The sequence below is a fragment of the Herpailurus yagouaroundi genome, unplaced genomic scaffold, assembly GCF_014898765.1.
Source record: "Herpailurus yagouaroundi ecotype Mexico unplaced genomic scaffold, PumYag 163, whole genome shotgun sequence".
Lineage (NCBI taxonomy): Eukaryota > Metazoa > Chordata > Mammalia > Carnivora > Felidae > Herpailurus > Herpailurus yagouaroundi.
In genome coordinates, this window is record NW_024412404.1 from 11,519,784 (window position 1) to 11,541,742 (window position 21,959).

At 40.9% G+C, this 21,959-nt stretch overlaps 1 protein-coding gene, 1 long non-coding RNA gene and 1 other non-coding gene across 3 annotated transcripts in view; 1 reads left to right on the forward strand and 2 right to left on the reverse strand.

Moving 5' to 3' along the window:
- Nucleotides 1-546: 546 nt before the first annotated feature.
- On the reverse strand, nucleotides 547-653 carry LOC121037625 (U6 spliceosomal RNA). The gene has a single exon (XR_005793886.1). It is a non-coding gene; the product is annotated as a U6 spliceosomal RNA (small nuclear RNA).
- Nucleotides 654-3,712: 3,059 nt separating this feature from the next.
- On the forward strand, nucleotides 3,713-11,335 carry LOC121036739 (uncharacterized). The gene is made up of 3 exons (XR_005793464.1): nucleotides 3,713-3,849; nucleotides 7,422-7,531; nucleotides 11,130-11,335. It is a non-coding gene; the product is annotated as an uncharacterized LOC121036739 (long non-coding RNA).
- Nucleotides 10,269-21,959, reverse strand: part of PPA1 (inorganic pyrophosphatase 1) — a 28,170-nt gene continuing 16,479 nt past the window's right edge. Inside the window, exons 5-11 of the mRNA XM_040485261.1 lie at nucleotides 21,620-21,706; nucleotides 20,603-20,729; nucleotides 18,580-18,707; nucleotides 18,223-18,308; nucleotides 12,544-12,613; nucleotides 11,464-11,506; nucleotides 10,269-10,619 (exon numbers count right to left, since the gene is read on the reverse strand). Of these exons, the coding sequence (XP_040341195.1) occupies nucleotides 10,588-10,619; nucleotides 11,464-11,506; nucleotides 12,544-12,613; nucleotides 18,223-18,308; nucleotides 18,580-18,707; nucleotides 20,603-20,729; nucleotides 21,620-21,706 (573 nt within the window). The 3' untranslated portion in view covers nucleotides 10,269-10,587. The remainder of the gene's footprint in view (nucleotides 10,620-11,463; nucleotides 11,507-12,543; nucleotides 12,614-18,222; nucleotides 18,309-18,579; nucleotides 18,708-20,602; nucleotides 20,730-21,619; nucleotides 21,707-21,959) is intronic.

A 21,959-nucleotide genomic window follows, 5' to 3' on the forward strand; every position in this document is an offset into this window, starting at 1 on the left:
CCAGATAAATGAATAGACAAAATGTGATATATACACACAATGGATACTATTCAGCCTTAAAAGGGAAGGAAATCTGACGCTACAACATGAATGAACCTTAAGGACATGCTAATTGAAATAAGCCAGTCATGGGGCACCTGGGTGGCTCAGCCAGTTGAGCGTCCAACTCTTGATTTTGGCTCGGGTCATGATCTCGTGGTTCACGAGTTCAACCCCCTCGTCGAGCTCTCTACTGTCAGTGCAGAACCTGCTTTAGATCCTCTGTCTCCCCCTCTCTCTGCCCCTCCCCAGCTGTGCACACATGCTCTCTCTCTCTCAAAAACAAGTAAAAACATTTTAAAAAATGGCTAATATTATAAATTCTTAAATGGTAAGATATGTGTATTTTATCACAATTTTAAAAAGAATTAAGTTTTATTTATTTAAGCAATCTCTACACCCAGCGTGGGGCTCGAACTCATGATCCGGAGGTCAAGAGTTGCATGCTCCTCTGATTGAGCCAGCCAGGTGCCCCTAAAAAATTTTTTTAATGCACATGTTTCACTTGAAACCTCCAGCATTTTCACAAATTTGAGTGTCATACGTGCACAGGGGCCATGCTAATCTTCTCTTTACCATTCCAGTTTTAGTATATGTGCTGCCGAAGTCAGCACGGAACCTCCAGTGTTGTCAGCTTTCTGTGCCTGGTCCATTTGAGCATCTCCATTTTCTGCAGGGTTATTCCAATCCTCATCAGCACTGACTTTCCCTTTTTTCTCTTTGGGTCCCTTCACCCCCCTTCTTTGCAGGGACCTTTCAAAGTGTAGGCCCTGGCTTCAGAGGGGTAGGTTTAGAGTTGGAGGCATTAGTATGCATTCATATTTGGCTTAATATAGATACAGATGGCTATACATGGAAATATTTATACCTATGTGTATTTATACAGGTTGTTATACCCACATATTTTTCCTTGCCGCGTCCACTGAGAGGACCTAGAAGCAACTCAGTAGCAATGAGCACACCCACCACCCAGATCTTGGTTTCTAATACCATTCTCCAATGAAAGGAACCAAGGCTCTTTGAGACATGGCTGACTCTAGGGCTAGGGAGGGAATATACAAAAATAAAATTAAAAGGCAACCTATGGAATGGGAGAAATATTTGCCAATCATGTATCTGATAAGGGGTTACTATCCAAAATTCATAAAGAATTCATACAACTCAGTAGCAAAAAACCAACCTGATTAAAAAATGGGCAGAGGGTCTGAACCGACAGTTTTTCAAAGCAGGGCATACAGATGGCCAACAGGTATGTGACATCACTAGTCATCAAGGAAATGCAGCTCAAACCCACAATGAGATATTGCCTCACACCTGTTTCAGAATGGCCATTCTCAAAAAGACAAGAGATAGCAAGTGTTGGTGAGGATGTGGAGAAAAGGGGCCCCTTGTGCACTGTTGGTGGGAATCTTAACTGGTGCAGCCACTGTGGAAAACAGTGTGGGGTTTCCTCAAAAAATGAAAAAAAATCGAACTACCGTATGATCCAGCTCTTACATTTCTGGGTATATATCCAAAGACAATGAAAACAGGAGCTCAAAGAGATACTTGCACTCCCATGTTCATTGCAGCCCTGGTCACAATAGCCAAGGCACAGAAACTGTCTACATGCCCATTGGTGATTGAATGGATAAAGATGACATGGTACGTATACACGATGGAACATTATTCAGCCATGAGAAAGAAACCCTGCCATTCGTGACAACACGGACGAGCCTGCAGACATTATGCTAAGCGGAATAAGCCAGAAAAAGAAGTCAGTACTCTAGGATATCACTCACACATGGAATCCAGAAAAAGCCAAACTCCTAGAAACAGAGTGGAGTGGCGGTTGAGTAGGGTGATCTGTGTTACATACTCAACAGTCGCCAAGAGAGCAGATCTTAAATATTCTCACTACGAAAAAGAAATGGTGAATGACCTGAGGCGCCGTGATGGAGGGGTTGGCTGACGCTGTGGTGGTAGTCATTTTATACCGCGTGAGCGTATCTCATCAATATGTCGTACACCTCGATTTTTCTTTAAGTTTTTAAAAATTTCTGTAAGGCATCTCTACACCCAGCGTGGGGCTAAAACTCACAATTCGGAGATCAAGAGCTGGATGCCCTTCTGACTGAGCCAGCCAGGAGCCCCCGACGAGTTGTGCACCTTGCAACTTACGCTGTCGTCTGACAGTGTCCTCTCCACCAAACTAGGAAAAGAAAAAGATTGACAGAGAGGGGGAGGGGAGAGCCTGGCTGGTGCAGAGGAATCTGCAACTCTTGATCTCGGGGCCGCAAGTTTGAGCCCCAAGTGGGGTGTAGAGATTACTTAAATAAATAAAACTTGAAAAAAAAAAAAGAGTGAGCGCGATAGAGTAAGAGAGAGAGGAAGGGAGAAACATGTGATGGTATTTATGCATTTACACTAAATGACTACTATTTATAGGGATGTATCAAAGACCACGTTTTGAAAATGAGCTCTGGAATCAGACCACATGGGTTTGAATCCCAGTTCTTCCCCTTACTCACACTCTCACTTTGGGTAACTTATTTAATCTTAATGTGCCTCAAATGGATAATACAAGCATCTACCTCCGCATAGTGTCTCTGGTGGTTAGCTCCGTTCCTGGTACCTAGGTGGTGTCCGATGAAATTTGTTCAATAACTGACCGAGTGAATGAAGTAATGATTTTTATGGAGATTAAATAAGGTCATATAACTTTAGTTTGCTGGCATGGTGCAAACATTCAATAAAGGTTGAGTGTTACCATCGACATCCTCTCTAGCCTTGGGAATACTTCCTTAGCGTGGGCTGTTCCCTGTGTCTGGAACACCCTTCCATCTCTTCTGCACCTTGTTTCTCAAGACTCCGGTCAGGCAAAACCCCGCAGTCAGTCTTTCCCGGGTGGCCCCTTCCCAAATTGTCCCTCTGCTTCTTTTCGCCACTTATAGCACCTCTGATGTTGGGTTTACAATGATTTTTCTTTCTTTCATGATGGCCTTATTGAGATGTAATTCACGTATCATAAAAGTGACCCATTTACAGGGTACAATTCGGTGATTTTCAGTATGTTCACAGAATTGGGCAGTCATCACCTCAATTTTCGCCATTCCCCAAAGAAACCCCATGCCCATTAGCCCCGCTCCCCCTCACTCCAGCCGCTGGCAAGCACTAATGTACTTTCTGTCCTGATGGATCTTCCTATTCTAGACTTTCATGTAAATGGAGTCGTGCGAGATATATGGCTTTTTGTGTCTGGCTGCTTTCACTCAGCATAATGTTTTCTAGGTTCATCCAGGTTGTAGCACGTGCCAGCATTTCATCCCTTTTCACGGCTGAAAAATACCTACTTCATGGTCATACCATTTATCCACTCAGCAGTTGGTGGACATTTGGGATATTTACACTTGTTGACTATTCTAAACAATGCTGCTATGAATATCTGTACGAATCGTTGCGTGGACACATTTCTCTTGGTACATACCTAGGGGTAGACTGCTGTGTGATCTGGTAACACTATGTTCAACTTTTTCAACACTGTGTTCAAACTGCCTGTTTTCCAAGGCGGCTGCACCATTTTGCATTCCCACCAGCAGTGTATGGGGGGGGTCCAGTTTCTCTACATGTACAATCATTTGTCAGTGTACCTCCATACCAGTGAACTTCTTGAAGGCAAAGAGAGTGAGACTGCGGTTTTCTGTCCCTCCAGCTCTTAGCCCAGTGCGAGCCACCGAGAGAAACTTTTCTTTCCCCAGCTCATCCCTGCTCCACGGGACTACGTCAGAGTCATAGAGACATGATATCTTCCGTGTTAAAATATATGTTCAGGTAGGAGTCCACTCTGTTATTATACAGAATGAGGAAAATGAGGCCCAGAGAAGTCAAAAGACCTGCCTGATGTCACACAGAGCCAGAGCTAGAACTCAAGGCTCACAACTGGAAGCACAGAGCTCTTTGCCTGCAGTGCTCTGTAAAGTGCCTCTGAATTTACTCCAAGACCAGAGGAGAATGAACTTTGACTCCAGGGATCTGGTGGCATAGCCCTAGATAGCAAAGCCACAGGTAGCACCTTGCCCTGAGATAGCATGTTTCTCTTCAAAATCCATGGGAAGCCAGCATTCAAAACCGCAGCATGTCTGGGGTGTGTGTGTGTGTGTGTGTGTGTGTGTGTGTGTCTTTTAACCTATGAATAACCTTGTGATTATTCATCCTCCAGTAATATAGAAGCTGCAGGTCTTTGCACGGTTCTACGCAGTGGCTCTAGGACCCCTGGGCACAGGCTGCGTCCCCGTGGGGTGCTGGAGCCCCCACGTGGGTATATTTTAACGAGCTGAGAGGAGAGATGTGAGGGAGGACAGGGATGCTAGGGAAGTAGACTTGACTCAGGTGTGCAACAGCATCACCATCTGCCTCCCAGGGAAGGAGCAGGCGAACAGGTTAGGGGAGGATGGCCCCAGGCGCATGGGTGCAGCAGCGAGGAGCCACATGTCACACTGGAACACCCATACTACGGCTCTAAGGTGGGGGCGTGGGTGTCAGCTCTGGAAGAGGCCTTCAAGGGGACCCAGGCCAAACCTCATTTCCCAAGAGTGGAAGCTGTGTGCTGTGTGTTGACGGTAACCCAGCCAGTTAGTGTCTTGGGACCACCTGACCAACTGCAGCCAGTATTATGTAGCTTTGCCAGGTGACAAAGGAGACCGGCCCCTCACTGCGGGGAGGGCCATGGGGCTGGGATGATGTGACATTCCCTGCCCTTCACCAAGGGCCTGGCCCCGGGCGCTCAGAGACCACAGTCCCTTGGCCTCCTTGGTTCCGTGTTGCAAGTGAATTAAACAAGATGGAAGTACGTAAAGCATATAGCACAGGGCCTGACATTTAGTAAGTACTCACAAGTGGGAGGTTTTTTATTTATGATTTTTTTTTTTTTTTACGTAGTCTCTACAGCCAACGTGGGGTGTGAACTCACAACCCCGAGATCAAGGGTCGTATGCTCTAATTGGGCCAGCCAGGGGCCGCACAAATGGGAGCTATTTTTGTTGTTGCTGTTGCTGCTGCTGTGGTAGATGTTTGCTGGTTATCTCATGCTGATTATATTACAACCCACTGAGAAATCTTTCGCCGATTTATGAGATTCATGACTAGAGCAGTGGTTTCAAACATCAAGGTATGTTAAAATCACCTGGGGGAGCTGGTTCAAAATTAGATTTCAGGGCCTAGCACCTCCTGGGTCTAATTGAGTAGGAGATATATATATATATATATACACACACACACACACACACAAACACACATATACACACACATATACACACACATATATACACACACACACACATATAGACTATAGACTGTAAACAGAACATATAGATAGAATATATATAGAATATATATCTAGAATACATATATGTGTATTAAGTATATGTAATATGTATATTATGTTATACATATTATGTTATATATGTATACATATATATTATACATATTACATTATACATATATATTATATATTGTATTTACTTCTTAATTTTTTATAAATATCGCAGGTGATTCAGTGCTGGTGGTGCAAGGGTCACCTGCACCCGGCTGCCTGGAGCCGGGAGCCCTCTGCCCCTAGCTGCGCTGAGCACTGTCCATTGGTGTTCTGCTTCATTTGATTTTCTTAAAAAAAAAAAAAAAATTAAAATAAGTTACACATGCTTTTAGGAAAACCATCCAGAGAGCACAGAATCTTATGAAGTGGAAGGAAACTCCCTGGACCCCACTGCTTCCGTGCTTATGTCTGCGTTCCCACCCCAAGATAATCATGGTTAACTGTGGTTTGTTTCCAGAAATGGCCTCTGTCTGTACAAGCATATCCACTAATGTATAACTTTTCCCCCGTGCTCACTTGGTCAAAAACACGAAGAGGATCGGAGGATTGAGCAAGGATTGGCAAATGTTTTCAGTAACGTGTTGAATAGGAAATATTTTTGGCTTTGAAGGCCATATGGTCTCTGTCCCAACTACTAAACTCTCCATTGTAGCTTGAAGGCAGCCACAGCAATTTGTAAATGAATGGGTGTGGCTGTGTTCCAAAGCGATTTTAGTTACCGGACAGGTGGCAGGCTGGATTTGGCCCACAGGCCACAGTTAGCTGCTAGAGTACAATTTTGTCTTTTCACTTATGTATTTTGAACATCTTTTCCATATCAGCCCATGCAGTGACTTTATTCTTGAACCGCTACATGGTACTGATAATATACTTAGCCACTTCTCAACTGGACAATTAGACATTTTTCCAGGTTTTGCCGTACTAAACAAAGCTGCCATACGCTGTGCGCTCGGTTGACTACTCTCAGTCAACTGGAATGAATTCTCTGAGCAGAATTGCTGACTCCAAGGGTAAGAAGGAGTTTAAACTTTTGATAGAGATGGCCAGACTGCTCTTAGGCTTCTCCTTAAATTCAGATTGCCACATAACCTTGTGATTTTCATTGTGTAATCTTCCTGCTGATGACTATTTTCTCGTTAATTTGAAGTTTTTGTAATAACTACGGGAAAGATTCCACCACAACAGAGGGGACAATGAACTATGTGGTAACAAACTCAAGTTTATAATTGTTTAATAAATACTTGCCCGCCATGAAGCAATTTGCACTGCATTCTTGTCCACGTAAAAAGCAAATTCCCTTCTGCCCAGAAAGCAGTAGCCCGGGGCAGCTCTTTATACACGTAAAGAACATTCTGTGCAAAAGCACAACTGAACCCCTTGCAGAGCAAATATGCTGATCAGATGGGACATAATTGCCTTTACAGCTGCAGCATATGCAGGCCAGGGCTCGGCAATGGTGCAAGTGAATTTTGAATTTCCAATTGGAGCGCTCAGTCAGACCCTTTACACAACCGGGCCAATGTTGCAGATTCCCTTATCTGAAAAAAATGCAGTGATCCCACTCGGTGTTGTTGGGATTACAATTATGAACAACCAGCCTCCATTGAGCACCCGCTCTGAGCCCGGCACTAGGGAAGTCCTTCACCTCCATTCCTTCCACCCTGTGATGATGATTCAATGACCATCTTACAGATGGAAAAACTAAAGCTCAGATAGGCCAAGTAACTTAACCATGGTAATAATATAGTCAGGCTTGACTTCCAAGTCCTTGGGGGAAAAAAAGTCATTTGCTGCATTAAAAACTGGCAAAAACCTTCGTGACTGATTCCTAACTATTGGGCCAATTTTTATGAAGTCCCCCACGTTGTATAATCTTTCGTTACAAAACATATTTCTCATCCTGACAAATAAATCACTTCAGCAGTCGTGTATGACCATGACTGAGGCAACATTTAAAAACAGACTTACAAAAGGAGTATGAGAAATATTGCTAAAATCTGAATGCTGACATTTCTGATTCTGGGTCCAGGCAAGATGGCATAGCCCCGTTTTTCCTTGCTCCTCACGGCGACACACAACTACAGACCGTGGAAATGGCAAAAGAGACAACCAAAGGAAAACCCCGGAAGGTGGTAAAAGGTGAGCTGGTTTGGGACCAGGACCAGAGAACAGCACAGTGGCAGGGCACGTGCGTCCTACCACCCAAGGGAGAGTCCTTCCCCAACCCTTAACCTAGCAATAGAAGGCAGCCCAGATAGACTCATTCCTCCCTCTTAGAGAATGGGTGTCTCGCTGGTGGGTGTGACACTACCTGGCAAGGGGGATCGCTGGGAGTCCAGCCAGGAATAAGCCACCAGGGACGTATTCTCTTTCCCTACAGACTCTCTACCAAGTATCCTCGGTGGGTGGGCAGGCTGAGCCTGAGGGAGAAATCCAGCTATCGCAGGTGGACGAGTCCAGGAAGCCTCTTTATCCCTGCAGCCTAAGTAAGACTCTCCTCCTCAACCCAGAGACATTGGCCTAGTCCCTGGCTAGATGGAGGGGGTCAGTTTGGGGCCCCACACATGCTTCCCCCACCAAGAGATACCCACCAGCCCCTTGAGGCGGCACCTGCAGGTACCAACAGAAGCTCCAAGGGCACCAGATAAAACCAGGCAGACCAAAGTAACACTGCAAAGCTGCTGTAAAGTGCCTTTGAAACCGCAGTCCCCAAAGTAGGCCGAGCCCCCATGTGCTAGCCCTAAGTGGGGTGACACCTGCTAAGACATGAGATTTAAATAGGGCCATCACAGATGAAATGTCTAGGATACTACTCACAATTACCCATCATACCGTGAACCAAGGAAATCGCAACTGAATGAAAAAAGACAATGGATGCCAACACTGAGATGAATTGTGAAAAGGATTTTAAAGCAGCCATCTTAAGACTGCCATTAGACTGTCCATTGGAAATTCCCTTGAAATGGGTTAAAAAATAGAGAATCTCAACAAAGAAATGTAACTTATAAAAAAGAACTGAATAAAAACCATAGAACTAAAAATACAGTTAACTTCATAGTTCCATTATAATGGCACACTTGCTCAGTGGTTCACTGTCAGAGTGGAGATGACAGAGGACAGGCTCCATGAACTTGGGGACAGAACAACACAGCTCACCCACTGTGAAAAAGAAAATAGGCTGGGAAAAGAGAGCTACGGGCCTGGGGACAGTAACCAAAGATCCAGCCCTCGTATCATCAGATCGAAAGGAGCGGGGGGTTAGGCCTAAAAGGGTATTTGAAGAAATATGGCTGAGAAATTCCCACATCTGGTGAAAGACACAAACTTACAGACCCAAGCTGAGCAAACCCCAAACAGGATACAATGCAAACATAGCAGTAACTATCTTAAACGTGAAATAGTGGAGCCACTCTGGAAAACAATTTGGCAGCTTCTTATTATTAAACTAAATGTGCATCTATTGAGGTGCCTGAGTGGCTCAGTCGGTTGAGCATCTGACTCTTGATTTCAGCTCAGGTCAGGATCTCACGATTTGTGGGGTCAAGCCCGAGTCGGGCTTCCAGCTGACATCGAGGAGCCTGCTCGGGATTTTCTCTGTCTCCCTCTGCCCCCTCCTCCGTGCTCTCTCAAAATAAATAAATAAACATTAAAAAAAAAAAATAAACATGCATCTATCATTTGACCTAGCAGTTACAATGGAAGGTGATACTGACACACAAATGTGTATGGGAATGTTCACGGCCGCTTTATTTGTAACAGCCAAAAACTGCAACGAGCCTGGAAGTCCTTCAACAGGCAAAACAAAGTTTGGTATGCAACAATAAAAAGGGATGAATAAAAAAGAATGAATTATCAAAAACATGCAACAACCTAGAAGAATCTCCAGGGAATTACGCTGAGTGAAAAAAGCCAAACCCAAGGTTACCCACTATATGGTACCATTTATAGAACATTCTTGAAATGACAAAATTGTAGAAATAGAGGACAAATTGGCAGTTGCTGATTTGGAGATTAAGGACGGGGTGGTGGAAAGACCATGAAAGAGGAAAGCGTGGTTATAAAAGAGCGAGAGGAGGTCGTGTTGCCAAAACTTGAGGATCTTGTAGGGTACAGGAACCTTCCTAGGTGACTCAGTTGTACACAACAATACACACCACGAACGAGTATAGGTAAAACTGGAAAATCTGAATAAGATCAGTATTCTGTCTCAAAGCCATTGTCCTGATTGTGACATTATACTATCGCTTTGCAAAATCGTACCTTTGGAGGAAACGGGGAAAGGTGGAGAGAGAAATTCTCTGTATTATCTCTTACAACTAACTGGATGTGAATCTACATTGATCTCAATGAAAAATTTCAGTTTAAAAAATCCACTTAATACATGCCATTACACAAGTAACATCTTATTTACAAATGAGGGAACTGAAGTTGGGTGGTTGGTAACTGACCTAAGGTTACAGAGTTAAAGTCGATAGGCTAGGATTGAAAAGTCAGGTCTGTACAGCTTCAAAACACATGACCTTAATCACAGAGCTACCTGGGCTAATAACTCAGAATATAATGTAAATAACTCAAGAGTCCAATTAGTTGATTAGAGAAATTAAGAAAGTATATCATTTCAAAAGCTGAGCAAGGTTTTGCTTTCTGCTAATATAAAAACTTCTGCTTTACAATGGGATGCTAGGAATTAGGTAAGAACATAGTATCGAGACTACTGTAAAGGCGTTTCCTTCTCAGGTTCCTAAAAATCAAGCAAATTTTAGCCTCATAATTACAAAATTGAATTATAAGATCACTGATAGAAAACAAACGCCAAATGGCAACCCACGCCTCCTTGGTAACATCAAGTTTCAGATTAAAGTAAAAATATTATAAATGAAGTTTCAGCAAAATAATTTTATTTCCTAACACATGGTAAACATATACATCCAATATGTAGTTATCTTGCATGTTTATTCACAAATGACTTCCAAATTACAACTGCTTTGACAGTGAAACATGTACTAATAGTTATCTTAGTTGAGATATGAAAAATGCTTTTAGATGGATAACATTCTGAATATTGGTCACAGCAGAATTTGCTTTAGTTAGATGAGCTCTATGAATTTAAAGCTTTGAAAAGCTACTACTTTTGCATCTAATACTCCAGATGAACAGGACGCAGCAATATCAGCTTGTATTCCACAGAATTTTCCTTAGTTTTTCTGGTGATGGAACCACTTATCCACTGTATTTGGAGAAAAGAAAACCAAATTAGAATCTCTATTAAGAATCAAAACATATCCGGGGCACCTGGGTGGCTCAGTCAGTTAAGCGTCCAACTTTGGCTCTGGTCATGATCTCAGTGCTCGTGGGTTCGAGCCCCACATCGGGCTCTGTGCTGACAGCTCAGAGCCTGGAGCCTGCTTCAGATTCTGTATCTCCCCCTCTCTCTGCCCCTCCCATGTTCGTGCTCTGTCTCTGTCCCTCAAATGAATAAATGTTCAAAAAAATTTTTTTTTCTTAAATAAATAAGAAGGATCAAAACATACCCAACATATATCCTACCATGGGTTGCCTTAAAAAAAAAAACTTAGACGTGACATTTCACAATGTGACATTACATGTGACATTTACAAGCAAAAACAGGTGACTAATCACAGTCACAGTTTTCTTTTGGGCTTCTTTACTCTTGATACTAATCAATACACACGTAATTCTCACCAGAAGAACCTTATAGAGAATTCTAAATCTACAGGGGGAGAGAACTGTTTTCTGGGTGAAGCAGCCTGTGGCCAGATTGGGATCCAGAGCCCCACCTGCTCCAACATCTACAAGGCATCTACCCAGCACCCAGAGGAGAAGACTGGGTCGTGCTTGGGAAACTGCCATGATGGGGGCTGGGGGGGAAGGAGAGCCCGTGCAGCTATCTTTCTTCCCACAGACATTATGGGACTCTAGAAATGTCTCTTCTCCCCTTCCTGCTCTTTCTCCGTAGATGTGGTATGTAAGATGTATCTGTAGATACAGATATAATTTTCCCACACATACGTACAATGTTTAGTGTAGTTTTACTAGAATGGAGATCTTACCATCTGTTGGTATTGTGCAGGCAGATTCACATGGTGGTGGTAACTAAAATAAAATATGAAAATGTATTAGTCTAATGCCAGAAAAAAAATAAGCTAAAAAAGTATACCAACACATATATTAAACAGAATCTGAACAGAAGAGGACTTCCCCAATTTTTAAATCCTAAAAATAATTTATAATATATAGAAACAAGGCAATGTTTGCTTTCCTGCCAAGAAACAAATTCAGGCCTCTTAGCTTTTGAAGGCACACAGGAGAATAAACAAAAGGAAATGCATCTTGAGATAACTGATTTATGCATTTGCAATGATTATACACACACACACACACACACACACACACACACACACACACACACACACACACAAAGTAGGCAGAGCGTTCTCATTGAAAAGTTATGATTGTTGGCCAATGGTTTTTCCCTTCTAATTTTTCCTATTCACCTCAACGTTGTCAGGATTCATATATAAAGACAAACCTAAATATACTGGCTTCGTTGTTAAATTATTCTTTTTCCTTGTACTATACCCCACTTACAAGGCTACTAGTAAGAAGTCAGACTTCATGTTTTCTGTTTGTTTTCCTTATTTAATATAGTTAATAAGAATAATTTAGGATTATCTAGTTCAGTCTTTTGGTTAATCCAAATAATTGAAAATAATACAAAGTCAAAACTGTAAGATTATGAACCACTCCTGCACGGTGCCTGAAACTTGACCACTTTCTTGGTCCTTTCTATAAAAAGTCAAGTAAGTTCCCATTAATTCTTTTGTGAAAAATGGCCTATGATAGGTACGTAGGCACTTGGGTTAGTCGGTATATTCTGGAATCATTTTGATTGTTACAAATTATACTGTTTTCTCATCTGTCGTGTTAGTGTTGACTAGCATCCTTCTTAGCTTCTTCCTTCAATCAAAGGGCTACTTGTGTGCGCTCATCGTTTGCAATTTCAAGACCTCACACGGTAATATGCATGAGGAGGAACTCTGATATTTGTTGAAAGAAGTACTTTCCTTCCTCATTAGCATAGATTCTTTTAGCCACCAGGAACGGTCTTTTTCAAGGAAAATTTTACATACAGCATCCACAATAGCTTTGGCAGCATCAGGATCACACTTGAAGGGGCTCTCAGGCACCGTAGTATTCATGCTGTGAAAGAAAACAAAAGTAGTCATGAGTCACAGTAACGAAACCTGTCTATTAAGAGTTAAAAACCAACAGGTTGAGATAGGAAGCCAGATGAGATTCAAGTTTGGTTTACCTGAATCAAGTTTACTCAAGTTGTAGGATAGAAAATCAATATATACAGAAATCTGTTACATTTTCTATTCACTAATAACAGACCATCGGAAAGAGAAATTAAGAAAATAGTAACATTTGGGGCGCCAGGGTGGCTCAGTAGGTTAAGATTCCGACTTCAGCTCAGGTCATGATCTCACAGTTCATGGGTTCAAGCCCCGTGCTGGGCTCTGTGCTGACAGCTCAGAGCCTGGAGCCTGCTTCAGATTCTATATCTCCCTCTCTCTCAAGAATAAACGTTACCAAAACAATTTTTAAAAAAAGAAAGAAAATAATAATATTTACAGTTGCATCAAAAAGAATAAAATACACAGGAATAAATTTTTTTTTAAGTAATCTCTGTGTATGCTCTAAGTAATCTCTATGTGGGGCTTGAACTCACGACCCCGAGATCAAGAGATTCATGCTTCACCAACTGAGCTAGCTGGGCACCCCAATTTAACCAAGGAGGTGGGAGATCTGTACACTGAAAACTGTAAGACATTAATAAAAAGAAATTGAGGAAGACACAAATAAATGGAAAGATACTCCATGCTCGTGGACTGGAAGAATATGGTCAAAATGTTCATACTATCAAAAGCAATCTACAGATTCAGTGCAATCCCTATCAAAATTCAATGGCATTTCTCAAACAGGACAAACAATCCTAAAATTTGTGTGGAGCCACAAAAGACCCTGAGTAGCCCAAGACAATTTTGAGAAATAAGAGCAAAGCTGGAGGCATCACACTCCCTGATTTCACACTACCTTACAAAGTTACGTTAACCAGAATAGTATGGTACTAGCATAAAAACAGACACAGAGATCAATGGAACAGAACAGACAGCCAGGAATAAAACCCATTCATATAAAGTCAGTTAGTTTACGGTAAAGGAGCCAAGATATACAATGAGAAAAGGACAGTCTCTTCAATGAACGGTGTTGGAAAAACTGGATAGGCACAAGCAAAGAATGAAACTGGACCACTATCTTACATTATACACAAATATTAACCCAAAATAGGTTAAAGACTTGAATGTAAGACCTGAAGCAGTTAAACTCCTACAGGAAAACACAGGCAGTAAGCTCCCTGACATCACTTTTGGGGATCAATTTTTGGATTTATCCAAAAAGCATAGGCAAAGAAAAGCAAAAATAAATAAGTGGGACAACATCAAACTAAAAAGCTTCTACACAGCAAAGGGAACCATCAACAAAATGAAAAGGCAACCTACTAAATGGGAGAAAATATTTGCAAATCATGTATCTGATAGGGGGTTAAGATCCAAAATACATATATAAAGAACTCATACAGCTTGACAGCAAACAATCAATCTGATTAAAAAATGGGTAAGAGCATCAGACAGAAATTTTTTCAAAGACACACAATACAGTTGGTCAACAGGTACATAAAAACATGCTCAATAACACTCACCATCAGGGAAATGCAAATCAAAACCACTGTGAATCACACCCATTAGAATGGCTATTATCAACAAGCCATATCAACAAGGTAAGAAATAATAAGTGTTAGTAGGATGTAGAAGAAAAATGAAGCCCTTGTGCACTGCTGGTGGAAATGCAAATTGATGCAGTCACTATGGAAAACAGTATGAAGTGTCCTCAAAAAATTAAAAATAGAATTACCACTTGATCCAGCAATTCGACTTCTGTGTATTTATCTGAAGAATACAAAAACACTAAATGGGAAACGTGTATGTACCCTCATGTTCACTGCAGCTTGATTTACAACAACCAAGACATGGAAAAAACCTAAAGGTCCGCCAATGAATGAATGGATAAAGAAAATGTAGTGTGTACACACACACACACACACACACACACACACACACACACACTCTCTCTCTCTCTCTCTCTCTCTCTCTCTCTCTCTCTCTCTCTCAGGAATATTATTCAGCCATAAAAAAGAATGAGACCTTGCCATTTGTGACAACATTATGCTAACTGAAATAAGTCACACAGGAAAAGGTAAACACCATGTAATCTCACTTACATGTGGGATCTAAAAACACAAAAAACAAAACCACGCTCATGGATATAGAGAACATACTGGGGGTTAACTGAGGCAGAAGGGAAGGTGGGTGAAATGGGTAAAGGGGGTCAAAGGTACCAATTATCAGTTATGAATAAGCCATGGCTCGAACTCACTTGTGTGCTCTCTAAATAAATAAACTTTAAAAAAATAGTATATCTAGGAGATGGGATATTATACAGAGATGGAATATTACATATTATAAAAACATTTTTTAATGACATGGGGAAATACTTATAGTGTTAAATATTTCAAAATCAGGGGCGCTTGGGTGGCTCAGTTGGTTAAGCATCTGACCAGCTCAGGTCATGATCTCATGGTTTGTGGGTTCGAGCCCCGCAATGGGCTCTATCCTGACAGTTCAGAGCCTGGAGCCTGCTTCAGATTCTGTGTCTCCCTCCCGCTCATGCTCTGTCTCTCTCTCTCAAAAATAAACAAACATTTTAAAAAATTTAAAAAAACAAAAACCATAAACTATAGATGCAATATAATCTTAACTATTATTATTATTTCAATTTATTTTAAGAGAGAAAGAGAGCACGCACATGCATGGGGAAGGGGCAAAGAGAGAGGGAGAGAAAGAATCCCAAGCAGGCTCTGTGTTCAGTGCAAAAAAAGCCCAATGTGGAGCTCAACCTCATGAATTGTGAGATCAGGACCTGAGCTGAAATCAAGAGTCAGACACTTAACCAACCAAGCCACCTAGGTGCCCCCCCAAATTTAAATATAAATAGATGCTGTTGTGAGTGTGGAGTATGTGTTTATCTTGCATAAATGGGATCGTATTAAGTACACTACTAGGAACTTTGCTTTTCTCCCTTAATATGCTTTGGGTATCATTCCATATCAACATATAAAGATATTCTTTTAACGTGCCATATACTGTCCTATCATATAGATGTACTTAACCATTACATTTTTCCTTTTTGCTATTATAAAGGGCACTATAATGAACATCCTTATACATGTATCTTGGTGAACTACAGATATATTCCTAGCAGTGGTGGTATAAAGAAATACATGCAATTTTAACTTCTGGACTAGATATTGTCAAATTCCCCTTCACCAAGCCTGTACCCATTTATACGCTCAACAACCATGTATGTATGTTCTTGGTAACCCTGGCTATCATCTAATTTTTTTTAATTTTTGCAAATCTAATGGGGGATATCATTATCTTGCTGAACTGCATTTTATAAATCATGAGTGACTCTGTACACCTTCTTATATGTAAACTTCCTTTTTCTATCTTTTCTCTCCATCTATTGAGTTGTCTTTTTCTTATCAACTCGAATAAGCTATTTACAAATTATTTTGCCCCTTGTTTTTTTACAAAAAAACTGGGAAAAATGGTCTCCTGATACATAAAAATATCACAAGTAAACCTTTCTTTTATGGATTTTGAGTCTGTGTTCTATTTAGAAAGGGCTTCTCTACTATAAGCTAATTAATAGATTAACCTATACTTATTCTATAATTTTTTTGCATCAAAATTTATGTTTCTGGAATTAAATACTAATGTAAGACGAGGGCGACAGGCTGCACCCAATTAAATAAGGGTGCATTAATTAAATAAGGAAAACATGCTGAGCTGCTTCCCTGGGGAGCTCATGAAGCACCTACCTGGTCACAGCACCTTTTAAACACAAATCGAAACAGCCAGAACATGGTGGTGGTTGCCAGTGTGCATCTGCCATAAGGAGAATAAGGAGGAAGGTCGGGATCTAGCCTGTTTTCTTCCTCAACAGCCAGTTGGTCCAACACCATTCATCCGTAATACTTTACTATAAACTAAATTCCCATATGGCATTGGGTCTACCAAACTCTAACAGGACTGAGTAATCTGACTTTCTTCTTCAATACCAAACTTTGGGTAAAACAATATCACTCAACATTATGAAAATAATTAACACTCCTCCCCCCACCTCCAACACTACCCTCATTTTTTTTTTTCAGAATTTTCCTGGCTATTTTCACATGCAAACTTTTCCCTAATGAAATTGAATGTCATTTAGGAACATAGTTTACTTTTCTTTTTATCATATTTTATATTTCTCAACAGTCTTAAACTGCTCTTCTTCTGAGTCTTGCACTGTCTTGTTTATACCTTGGTGTTTTGTTTTTCTAAGTTTATTTATTTTGAGAGAGAACGCATGTGTACAAGCAGGGGAGGGGCAGAGAGACAGAGAGAGAATCCCAGTGCCCACCACAGGGCTCAATCTCACAAACCGTGAGATCATGAACAGAGCTGAAATCAAGAGTCAGACACTTAACCAATCGAGCCACTCAGGTGCCCCTGAGTACCATGTATATTTTAGATACAAATCTGTTTCTTTTCTTTTTTTAAAATGTTTATTTGAGAGAGAGAGAGACAGAGACAGAGAGACAGAGTGCAAGCAGAGGAGGGGTGGAGAGAGACTGAGACAGAATCTGAAGCAGGCTCCAGGCTCTGAGCTATCAGCACAGGGCCTGATGTGGGGCTTACACTCACAAACGGTGAGATCATGAGCTGGGTCAAAGTTGGAGGCTTAACCAACTAGGACACCAGGTGTCCTGGTGTTTTTTGTTTTTTTTTTTTAAATACTATTCCATATGAGACCTTTTCCTCCATTATAGTTTCTGTAATCACTTGTATAGAATGCTATCAATATACATACACACTCATTTTGTAACAGGGCACCTTTTTGAATTATTTCCTGGGGTTTTCTAGGTGCAAAATCATATCATCTACGACAATTTGATCCTCCATTTCCAACATTGCTGCATCAAAATACATCATTTCTCTTATATACTTCATTGACTACTATTTCAAGAACGACATTAGTTAAGTGGTGATAGTGGGCATTCTCTTGTAAATCTCTAAAAACCCAAGAGGAAGCATCTGATCCTGGACATGGGTTGGGGGCCAGACAGTCTTGGATGTGAGTCCTAACCATGAAACACTTATTGAGGGATGACTTTGGTTAAGTTTAATTTCCCTGCATCTCTGCTACATGTTTGGCAAATATTAACTGCTCAATAAGTATTAGCTATTATTAGCAGTAGTAAATTCTGTGTGCATGGTAGATCCTGGTTTAGCTGCAACACATCTTACATATTTAGATCAGAGCAAAACTCTTGCACTCAACCTTATTTCACTCACTACATTCTGAGCACTCTGCTTGTAAGCCTTTCTAGTTACCCTCACAAAGCTCTGATCCCACGGTCCCTTTTATAGTTTTAGTTTGTACTTGTTCAGAGAGTATCTCGTGAGTACTTTTCAGTTGCTTATATATCTACCTTCCCACTTACTTTAGCACTGACTCACAAAACCAGCCATCCCTTTTCGAAGGAATGTAATAATACAGTATGTTTATGGTCGTTAAAACCTTTGGAGCAAGCTGGTCTGCCTTCTGTGGTAAACACACAGAGAAGAGTTCCTGCTTACCAACTGATCCCCTTTCCATCGATCTTCTTCGTCACTAATGCTCTCCAGTGGTCATGAGTGCTTTTAATGATATCAGTTGCAAAATCCTGTAATTTGAAGATACGCATTACAAAGACAGATAAGTGTCTTTTCCTTATTATCAACATTTTGCCAAAGCCTGAGAACTTTGTCTTTTCTAAATTCGTTTCCTTGTGTCAGAAATGGAAGAGAACATTTAAATGACTCGATATCAAGGCTGTCTTACCTATATCTTTAAACATTTGTTTTATGGTCATACAGTCTTTAAATGGTAATGATATAGTTAAGTTGGTCTCAATACAAACGGGCCGAAAGCTACACTTCTATATGACACACTACCTTATCTTTAAATTCTGCATTGAAAGCAAACTGGTTCTCCGGTTTTCCATCAGGAACCTTGTACCTTCTAAACCAGTCCACAGTAGCTTCCAGGTACCCAGGTTTCAGCCGCTTGACATCGTTAATATCTAAGAAGAGGACAAGCAGATTGCAAGATGAATATGTAATTGTTCATGCAATACAAATATCAAGTACGTACTTTGAGAGAGCGATAGAATGGATTATCAAAAAAGTTCAAGATAACGTTAGAGTGAACCACCTTGCTGAAAAGGGAACACACAGACATTAAAAGGAAATCATCTAGTGTCTTAGAATAGCTCTGATGTTAAGTACTAAGAAAACAACCAATACAATAGTAACTTCTATTAGAGAGTTTTCTGCCAGGAACTGGAAACAAAAGACCAAATATGTTTTTATTATACCACAGTGAGGAAAACTGTCAGAGCTGATTAACTCTCTGACTGTGAACCAGACCTTGAAAGGTACGCTGGATCCGGACTGGAGAATCCTGAACACCAGATCCAGAAAAGAAAAGGTCGGCAAAAAAGAATCCAGTCAACTTTTGTTCCTCATCCTGCAAAGCTGCATACAGAGACACAGGAGTGGTCTCCAGAGCTACCAGAACTGCCTCCTGATGCCACATCAAGAGCCTACCAAAGACAGCACCAATTCTGTGCTGTTCCTTCTCGGGTTTGGCTTTCCTAACCAGCCCGGCAGTCCTGGTGTTGTAGCAAGCATGGAACCCCAGGCTTACTTTTGCGGGTTCCCACAAAATAGCAGGGCGATCTGGCTATCGGGGTTCCACAACGACCAAGAGGATCAGTGTGTCTGAACTGACTGCTTTAGTGGTAAGTAGTCCTCTTCCATGGCTCTGTGTGTATCTCTCCCAGAGGTGTGGCTAGTCAAGAATTCTCTCCATCTAGCAATGCCAATAAACTCTTCAGATTATAACAGATGACAGACAGACACTATCTTAGGCTGACTTGGAGGAAAAGCTGCATACTATTTGCAGCATGGGGCCAACCGCCCAGAGAAAGTTTTCAGTACTCCAATAGCCTCTACTGCAGGGCAAAAGGCCACATACATGTTTTAGGATTCCACGTACAAGAAATATCCAGAATCGGGAAATCTATGGTGACAGCAGATTAGGGATTGCCAGGGCCTGGGAAGAGCAGGGGATAGGGAGTGACTGCTTAGACATAGAGTTTTCATCTGGAGTGATGAAATGTCCTGGAACTAGACTGTGGTGATGTCGTGTGACTTTGTGAATGTATTAAATGCCACCAAATTGTACACTTTAAAATTGTTAAAATGGTAATTTTGTGTTAAGTGAATTTTACCACCAAAAAAAAAGGGGGGGCGGGTAATGAAGTACTGATACATGTTACACTGCAGATGAGCCCTGAAAACATTATGCTACGTCAAATAAGCTAGACAGACACATTAACATACAATCCCATTTGTGTGAAATGTTCAGAACAGGCCAGTCCATTAAGACAAACAATACATTAGTGATTGCCAGGGACTGGGGGAAATGGGAACAGGGAGTGGCTGCTAATGGATACAGAACTTACTGTTAGAGTAGGGAACACGTTCTGGAATTAGACAATGGAGACAGTTGCACAACAGAGTGAATATATTAAAAATCGTAGAATTGCACACTTTAAAATGATGAATTTTATAGCATGCAGATCATATCACACTCAAAAAATTTTTTTAATAAATAAATAAAGCAAGAGAATGCTAGTATGAAGGAAAAGAGAAAAGAGTAAACACAAACTACCAGATTTTTCCTTTCCTGGAATGAAGGAGAAAATTTACTCAATTACTAAGTTAACTACTAAGAAGTTCACTGTGCGGAATAACAGTGCTTTGTCAAATGTTTTGCTTCTCCATTCTTTAACAGTTTGAAGGCGTGGGCTTATTCCTTAGTGCTTACTGAAGGTAATTCTGTCTCTATAGGTTAAATTTGGTGGGGAGTAAGATTTAGATGTAAAGACTTTAGATCTTCAGATTTCCTTACCATTGTAATTGGCTGCATCAGGATCATCCACATTAATGGCAATGACTTTCCAGTCGGTTTCCCCTTCATCGATCATAGCCAGTATGCCCAGAACTTTCACACTAATTATTTCACCTCTTGCACATACCTAAGAGTCAATAACCACAGTTAGGACAATACCACAGAATGAAACTTTGGAAGACAAGTTGTACTTGGTAGATAACAGGAAACAAGGAAGATGCCAAGTTTCTGCAAACTTACCATAAAATGGTTTCTTTAGGCAATTTTTAAAAAGCTAAACAAGCAGATCCCTGTCTTATCAAAACTGAAAATAAGTACCCTTGGAGGCCCTAAGAAAATCAGTAACGTAGTTGAGGATAATTCATATTTTTTGAGGTGTCATTGATTGGGCCAAAAAATAAATCCTCCATAATATGTTCCAAACACATATTTAAATGTGCTTTCTTTAATTTTTATTTTATTCAAACAACTGAATTAGGCAAGTCAAACAATATGATTTAACTTAATGAGTTAAAAAACTGAATGCCAACTTTCTTTTCGGTTGTTAACTATTTCCCTCAGCCTGAGCGGTATCGTAAGGAAATGATAACTACAGTCTTGATGTTAGAGTTGCCCTACTTGATGAAGAAATTCTGACCATAGATCTCCAGCTCCTGAGGTTGGTTGACATGGGTCGGTTCACTGACCGTTCCGAGCAAGTCGGCAAGGTTTGCCTTGTATCGAGATGAAATCTGCCTCCTGGTATTCTACCCGTTGACTAGTCATCTGCCTGCCAAAGCAATGCAGAACACAACTGCTTCTGCATGCGTGTATACATACATTTTTTAGACTAAGTTTAAATGCACACATTATAGTATACAAATGCTTAGCAGAACTAGAAGTTTTAACTTCTCAAAGAGACATCACTATTTCACTAATATGCATATATTTTATTCACAATATTTTTTAAAGTATGAACTTTGTATACTTCATTACTATCATCTTGACACTACAGAAAAACATTTCAGATTCCAGTACCTTGCTTCCAATTTCACACACATCGATTGGGTCATTGTCACCACAACAGCCAGTGTGTTTGTCATTGTGTCCTGGGTCTTCCCAAGTCTAAAAATTAAATTGATTAATTAAAAATTAAAAAAAAATTAAGTCTGAGAGTGTATCATTTCTATACAAGCTACTGACAAAGTGGATCGTGTTTGCATTAAAAGATAACAGCCCAGGGGCGCCTGGGTGGCTCAGTCGGTTGGGCGTCCGACTTCAGCTCAGGTCATGATCTCACACTCCGTGAGTTCGAGCCCCACGGTGGGCTCTGTGCTGACCGCTCTGAGCCTGGGGCCTGCTTCGGATTCTGTGTCTC